Here is a 7,469-nt window from a genome sequence, read left to right as displayed (position 1 = left end):
TATATATATATATATTAAAATTTGTTTTCTTCTGTCTTTCTACAAAAAAAAAAAAAGAAGAATGCGATGGTTTTTCAGCCCTTTCATCGTGGTCTTGAGTCTTGTTGTCGTTGATGTGCCAGTGACACACGCGCAATGGTTGAACGACACAACAGCCTATTTAGGTTCCTCACCTGTTCCGCTTCGTATTACTTCTGTGGGGGATTGGAACAACCAAATGAAGGTCGGCTTTTTTGGTACTTGGGAGAACCGCACTAATCTGGTGTGGTATTGCCGGAAAGAAGATGATGGTACTCTTTACACTTTGTGTTGGCAATCTATTGACTTCCCAAGCCCCATTGTCGCAACCATCGTGGTGGATTTAAATCGTGATGGTACACTGGATATTCTTTTGCAGTGCGAGGATGCATCTTTGTACGTTATCGACGGTCGGAACCGTGATGGTCTTCCTGTGGCGATTAACAAGGCAAGTGTTCCTGCTTTTGATGCCCGCATACCCCAGGTAAGTGTAGTTAGTGTATCGAGTCACTGCGGGCTCCCGGATATAGCACTGGTTGATGAAGAAGGATCTCTTGTTCTCATGCGAGCCACAACAGAAACGTCTGATGGCTCATGCGTTGGGAAAGGCACACCCAACTTTGAGCCGTTAGTATTGTTTCAAGGAAGCAAAGGTGTGCGTGAGGTGTCCCCACTTAGCATTGCGTCTGATGACATCGATGGTGATTGTGCGGCGGACCTGCTCTACACAGTCTATCAGGTAGACAAGAACTCCTTAGACTTGTACGCTTTCTTTACCGAAATGGACACTCACGTGCTGTTGTTGACCTTGCAACCAGCGAATCATTACGGCCTTCCAAGTATGGTGGATGTCAATGGCGATGGGGTAGCTGATATTGTTTTTCCGATTTGTGCCTCAGATCACGATTCAGTTCCTTTTGGTGAGTGTACTCAATTCGATGGAATTGCCGTTTTCTACAATGATTTGAGAGGCTCATCTTCTTGCAGCGATGATGGATGCTGCAAGCGGCATCCATACGGATTTAATGAAAATGCCTCGAAAGTGCTTTTGTTTGAGACAAACAGGTCATGTGGAATCTACACGAGTGCCGAAATGCCCCTCACCATGCCCAGTTCATTGGCGTCGCCGTTGCTGCTGCGCCATGGGGATTACAACCGAGACGGCTACATCGACCTACTGGTTCCGAGCACTTATGGCCCTTTGTTGCTCACAAATACCGCGAATTCAAACGACGTGCCGTTTTCCTGTAGCCCCGTGGATGGCAATCTTGCGAAGGCTCCACATGAGAAATACCCAGCGTACACAAACGCGGTTCCATTTTTTGTCGTTTTGAATGACAGGGGACGTCTCGATATCGTGCTGACCTACCACGGAGGCGAAGCTCTTGACGTGGCGATTTATATGAACCACCTATCGTCATTGGAGCAAAACTATTTTCTAATTAGTAGTACCCTCAATGGTGCGTTCAATGCGGACGCATGGGGCCTGTACCAGCCTTGTGCTGTTCACCGCTTTGGTTGGAGTGACGTGTCAATGCACAAGCGATGGGCTTATGCAACGCAACTCTCTAGGAGTCAGGGTCACGCCTTACCGTCCCCGCGGCTGCTCTTTGGTCTGGGTCGTACCTTTTCCTATGTTGAGTACTACACTGTTGGCATCGTCGCCGAGAAGCGGGCTCTAATTCGCCAGTGGTCAGCACACCTAGTACCGAACTCAAATTTATTCTTGTGGTTAAATCCATTGTTGTCTCCTGGGCACTGGCGTCTGCGGCTATACCTTGTCGACTCGGCCTACCAGAGGCTTCTGCTGGTGGTGCTGTCAACCGCCCTAGGGGTTATTGGGATTCCGATCATCTTACTAAAGTGGCAGGAGGTGCGACAGGACCGTCGAGAGTTGAAGTTTAGGTAGCGGGAAAGGGGGGAAACGCCGATACGTGTATGAAACCATCCACAGGGGGAGAGGGGTGGGATGGTCGGAAGCGTTTTGTGAGCTGTTCCAATACTCGAGGGTGAAGATACAATGCGCTGGGTAGCGACTGTGCCTCCATCACAGTGGATGCAATTAGCGAAACGTACCCCAAGTGTTGCCGTGCTCTTTCCTCTCGCATTTTGTTTTCTCGTATAAAGCCTCCTGAAGGAACTCCGCATCAAGTAAGCAAAGAAGAACACAATAAAAAAAAAAAACAATGGGCCACCTCGACCAATGGCGTTCCCGGCAAAAGATCGGCATGGGCAAGGGCGCACGCCACTGCGTCATCTGCTCCAACCAGAAGGCTCTCATCCGCAAGTACGAGCTCAACGTGTGCCGCCAGTGCTTCCGTGAGAACGCTGAGCACATTGGCTTCACGAAGCTTCGTTAAATCTGGGATGATGCTAAATTTGGAGAGGGATTGACAGTATTTGTGGAGTCAATCAAGGCTTTGCAGTTTCCTTCGGTTTGGCGTTGTTCTTTAATTTTTTTTTTTGATACCTTACCTTTGTATCTTTCTTTCTCTGTTGGTTTTTCTTCGCGTTCAACCCACCTCGTTGTGCCACTCCCTGCTTGAGTTTTCTTCTGCTTCCTCAGACACTTGTCTCACGTGTGGATTGGCAGGCGAGTAGAAGACGAAGGAGGAGGAGGGAGGACGATGAAGTTCTCTCGAGTGGCGATACCTGGCATCAAACACGCCATCACACTATGTAGTGCCAAGGGTGGTGTGGGCAAATCCACCTGCTCGGTGAATGTGGCACTGGCACTAAAAAATATGGGCCATAGCGTTGGCATCGTGGACGCGGACATCACCGGCCCTTCCATACCGACCATGATGGGCGTTGACGCTTCGCAGGTGGAGACGTACCGTGTGGCGGGCAGCGACCGCTTCGCCCCGCCGATGAACTTCGGTGTTAAGGTGATGAGCATGGGCCTTGTTGTGCCGTTCGACGAGGCGATCGCGGTGCGGGGGCCGATGGTAAACAAATACATCCGCGCGTTGCTGTTCCAGACCGACTGGGATGAGCTGGACTACCTGGTTATTGACATGCCGCCGGGAACAAATGATGTGCACCTGACAATCACGCAGGAGATCGTACTGACGGGGGCCATTATCGTTTCAACACCACAGAAGGTTGCGTTGATTGATGTCCGGCGAGGAATCGACATGTTCGCCGCGGTAAACACCCCAATCTTGGGCATCGTGGAGAACATGAGCTACTTTTCCTGCGGCCATTGCGGCACCAGGCACGATTTGTTTGGCACAGGCGGTGTAAAGGCGACTGCGGAGGAGCTCGGGGTGCCGTTCCTGGGCGAAATACCGTTCGTGCAGCGCATCATGAAGGACACCGACGACGGGTACCCCCCGGCACTGCGGGGCGACGGCGCGTTGGAGGCGGCGAGGCCGTTTTACGAGCTTGCTGAGCGCATCCACGACGCCGTGATGACACTCAAGTCGAAAGCTGGCACTGGAGGGGCAGCACCAGCAGGCCCGTCAATCATATTTGACGGCTAACAGGGGAAGCGGGAAGAAGAGGAGTGAACACGTGCACCCGTGCTCTGCAATGCAGCGGAGCCTTGTCATCTTCTGCTGCTCATTTCATTTTTTTTCCAGCCCTTGTGGTGCCCTCCCCCACCCCTCTTTGGAGCAGTGCCCTTCTTTGCTGTTTCGTTGCCTGTTTCCTTTGTTGCCCCTTTGCTCTATTCTCCCTCCCTTACCATCGCTGATGGCCTAGCACTGCAAAGCCAAGCGAATTTCAAAAACAAGCCATCGGAGAGAAGGAACAACAACGCATTATTTCCATGGCTCGCCTCCCACTGTTGGTTGTGTGGTGCGTTGCCCTCGTGCTGCTCACGGTCACAGGCGCAAATGGCCTGTACGTGCTCGAGCTGACCCAAGTGGTCCACCGCAGCGGGGTCCGGCCGCCACCGGCGGGTGTGCCCAACCGCACCAAACTATGCAGCCCCAAGAACACGACTGACTGCAACGCCATCGCAAATAGAGGCGTGCAGCAGGAGAGTGACATGGGAAACTATATTCAGCGACTGTACAGTGGCGACTCAGCTACTGTCAACAGCGCTACGTGGTTTGAATCATCTTATAATCCGGAAGATGTACAGACCCGTTCCTTCGCGGGTCACGCCGCTCTTCAGGCGGCAAACGCATTGCTGAAGGGGATCTATGCCGCTGAGAACTCTTCCATTACTCCTGCGGTGATGGCGACAACACCCGATCAGGACACCCTACTCAACGTGGAGGCGTTTCCATCTTTCACCCTCACAAAGGAATTGAACGCAGATGCGCTCAACAATGCCCTGGGGGACATCGTGGACGCGCAGTTCCCCGATCTCGGCGTCCTGAGTGCAATGGGTGCAGAGGTTGGGATGGAAGGTGTGTGCTCAGTGCCCTCCCGCCGTGCGTCGTGCTGCCACTGGCTGCATGAGCTGCTGGCGATGCACGAGGCAACGGGAGAGACGGACAGCACCCCCACTGTGGTGGCGAATAAGCCGAAGCTGATCGCTGTCGAGGCCGCGCGGCATCACCTACTGTATGGCCACAGCACCGGTGTGGCGATGAAGGTGGCCCGCGGGAGTCTTGGGCAGCCGCTGGCGCAGGAGTTGCTGCGGAACATGCGGCGGAAGATGCTACCCGCGACGAACACCGGCTACAACGCAAAGCGGGTGATGCAGTACGTCCACAACGTCCCGATCAGCACGACGCTGGGGCACAACCCGAGCAACTTGACGCCGCCGGTGGAGACGTTTCTGGTGGACCTCCTCCGCGACGAGAGGACGGGCGGTTTCTTTGTGCGCCTCCGCCACGCAGCTGTGGGGGCGGCCGCCGCTGCCACCCCTGCTGCCGTCGCCTTCCCATTTCGCTGCCTCAACGCGGCCAACGTGCCGACCGACGCCGCAACACCAGACGGCCTTATTTGCCCCTTCGATGACTTTGCGCGGTTCGTGGAGTCGAGCACAGGCACCGACACGGCGGGCGCTGCCTGCTATCTTGACGCCTCGACGAAGGAGCAGCTCGACTGCGTTGTGGAGGGCAGGCCCCCGACGGAGGAGTGCGCACGGTACCGCGCAATGTGCCCGGCGCAGGCGTGCCCCACCGACTGTGTGTACGACGTCATGGACGGCTCGTGCTGGCCGCTGATGCTGGAACGCAGCATGATCACCGGCGGTGTCATGGCCGGGGTTTGCGTTGTTCTTGCTGTTGCTGGCTTCATGCTGGCGATTATCTGCTTGGAGATGTGCCCCGTCGTGATACAGCGCGTGAAGGGGTTTAGGCGCGCCGAGGCGACCGAAACCAGCAACGAGGCAATGGCGGCGAAGGGCGGGCAGTAGTCATGAAGGAAGCGCTGAGGAGCAGAAAGCAGGGAGAGTTCAAGGCAAAAAGAAAAGAAAAGAAAAAGGATCTCAATAAACCCGAGGGATGGGCCAAGACGGAAATAAGTCGTGGGTTTCGAAGGCGGCATAAGCTGCAGAGGATAGAGAAGACGCGAAAGAATGCTGGCCGGGCTCTGAAAGGAGGTAGAGGTGCCGAGTGAAGCGGTGACGCGGGAAGGAGTGAGGGCGTGTATGCCGCAGCGGGCACAGTGGGGCGCCGGTGCTTGAGGAAAGAAGGAAATAAAGAAAAGAAAAGGAAAAAGAAAACACACGCAGCATTGCGGGGGATGGGGTGGGCGCAGGAAGCTGTGTTGTGCACGCCAATAGGAATAAAGGGGCAGAAAGAATTAAGAGGGAAAAAAAAAAATCGGACAAAAAGAAAAGAAAATCGAGGGATGGGGAACCAATGCTACATTCCCAGGAGTGTGTTGATTGGCTTCCACTGTCGAGGCTCAGTCGTTACCCGCTATTGTCTGTTTTGTGTGGCTGTCTCCAGCGGTGTGGCAAGAGCCCCCTCGTTTTGTTTATTTGTGCTTTTCAAACGTCCTGCGCGGCGTCGGGTGCTTGTATGCCTTCGTGTGTATGTGTGTGTTTTCCGCTAAGCAAGACTCGATCTATTTGTGTGTGTCTGTGTCTGTGTGTGTGGGGTTCTCTGTGCGGAAATGACACTTCTGTGTGTTTATGCATTTCTTCAGCTTTATTTCACTGCCTTCTGCGTTGCGTTTTTCCATTCACATACACATTTAGTTCTCTCGCTTGTGGAGGAGTAAGCAAGGCTCTCGTCCGTTATCATGGAAGTTGGGAGTGCCGCCGTGGGTACCTTGCAGGACGCCCTCCAGAGCGAGGAGGCACTGCTGCTGCCACAGCCGCAGGCGCTAAACTCTGCACCACCGCTGCCGCGCCGCACAAAGCTGGTGTTCTTATACAGCAGTGACGATGAAGACGATGGCGACGGCGAGGTGCTACGAAACGGGAAGGCGGCCGTAGAGGAGGCGGCGGTGCTGAACCCACCACCGGAGGAGCTCCACGCGATGCGGCGTGAGGCGGAGGAAGCGGAGAAGACGAATTCGGGTGCTGCTCTTGACGAGATGCCGCTGTTCATGGAAGATACAGCGGGGGAGGCTGGTGCGCTGGAGCCATTGGTCCCGCGTAGCCGCGTGAAGGTGGTGGACGCACTGCCGCTCCGCGACGGTGGCGGGGCTGGCAACAACGGCGCCCCGTTGCGGCGGCATTTGAGCGTGGAGGAGGCGGAGCGGCTCTCTCACGCCCGTAAACGTTTCCGTGAGGAGGAAGAGAGGGACGTGGATGACGACGTTGCGACCGACAGTGAGAGAGTGGTGTGCGAGCCGCGGCCGGTAGTCGATGACGAAGGGCTTGTACGGGCTGTGGAGGTTGGCGGCTACCAGCTGACCGTTGACGAGGGCGAGCTGCAGGACTCCGGCGAGGAGGGCGGAGAGCGGGAAGGGGAGCCGGGNCAGCGGGGCGACGAGGATGACGGCTATGTGCTCGACGACGATGATAATGGCGACGACGAAGACGAGGAGGATGAGGAGGATGAGGAACTCGACGCGGCGCTGGTCGTTGCAGTTGTGGAGCAGTTAATCCGCTGCTGTGAGAGCGACGAGCTTGACGAGGCGCTGCGTGACGACAGCCGCTCCTTCCTCGAGCGGGCGAAGCCGTGCTTGGAGCAGCTGAACGCCGGCGAGCTTGACCCGTTTGCCTTCGGCGAGGCGATGCGCAGCGACATCTTGCGGCTGCAGCGCGCCTTCCGGCGGTCCTGCCGACCCAAAGACGCGCCCATCGTTATTGACGGCGTTGTAATGGACATGTGAGTGTCCACCTCGATTCGGTGCACTGTTGTTGTTGTTGTTTTTATTTTTGTCTCTAAGCAAACGGAAAAAGAAGGGGCAAATGAAGCACGGGGACTATGCTCTGTGATGCTGGTGCACTCCTTACACTGTGTGACCCTTCCTGCTCTGATGCCTGCAAACATGCTAATATATATATATATATATATATATATATCTGTGCGTGTGTGCGTGAGTGGAGCTGACTGGCATGCGCATTTTTCTTTCCTTTCCCCCTTTTTTTT

At 55.0% G+C, this 7,469-nt stretch overlaps 4 protein-coding genes across 4 annotated transcripts; all 4 read left to right on the top strand.

The window, feature by feature from the left end:
* Positions 1-217: 217 nt before the first annotated feature.
* Positions 218-1,927, top strand: DQ04_04161030 (putative FG-GAP repeat protein; the record flags this gene model as incomplete). The annotated part of the gene is made up of 1 exon (XM_009313389.1): positions 218-1,927. One exon carries the CDS (start codon positions 218-220, stop codon positions 1,925-1,927), a length of 1,710 nt encoding a protein of 569 aa, XP_009311664.1.
* Positions 1,928-2,645: 718 nt separating this feature from the next.
* On the top strand, positions 2,646-3,503 carry DQ04_04161020 (putative MRP protein; the record flags this gene model as incomplete). Its single annotated transcript, XM_009313388.1, has 1 exon — positions 2,646-3,503. The coding sequence occupies one exon, from the start codon at positions 2,646-2,648 to the stop codon at positions 3,501-3,503; it is 858 nt and encodes a 285-aa protein (XP_009311663.1).
* A 287-nt stretch (positions 3,504-3,790) lies between these two features.
* DQ04_04161010 (putative membrane-bound acid phosphatase) lies at positions 3,791-5,335 on the top strand (the record flags this gene model as incomplete). The annotated part of the gene is made up of 1 exon (XM_009313387.1): positions 3,791-5,335. The coding sequence occupies one exon, from the start codon at positions 3,791-3,793 to the stop codon at positions 5,333-5,335; it is 1,545 nt and encodes a 514-aa protein (XP_009311662.1).
* Positions 5,336-6,168: 833 nt separating this feature from the next.
* On the top strand, positions 6,169-7,209 carry DQ04_04161000 (hypothetical protein; the record flags this gene model as incomplete). Its single annotated transcript, XM_009313386.1, has 1 exon — positions 6,169-7,209. The coding sequence occupies one exon, from the start codon at positions 6,169-6,171 to the stop codon at positions 7,207-7,209; it is 1,041 nt and encodes a 346-aa protein (XP_009311661.1).
* Between the last annotated feature and the right edge of the window lie 260 nt (positions 7,210-7,469).

Source organism: Trypanosoma grayi, assembly GCF_000691245.1.
Source record: "Trypanosoma grayi strain ANR4 Tgr_416_V1, whole genome shotgun sequence".
In the NCBI taxonomy this organism is placed as follows: Eukaryota; Euglenozoa; class Kinetoplastea; order Trypanosomatida; family Trypanosomatidae; genus Trypanosoma; species Trypanosoma grayi.
Note: the sequence above shows the minus strand (reverse complement) of the source record. Positions and strands in the feature narration are given on the sequence as shown.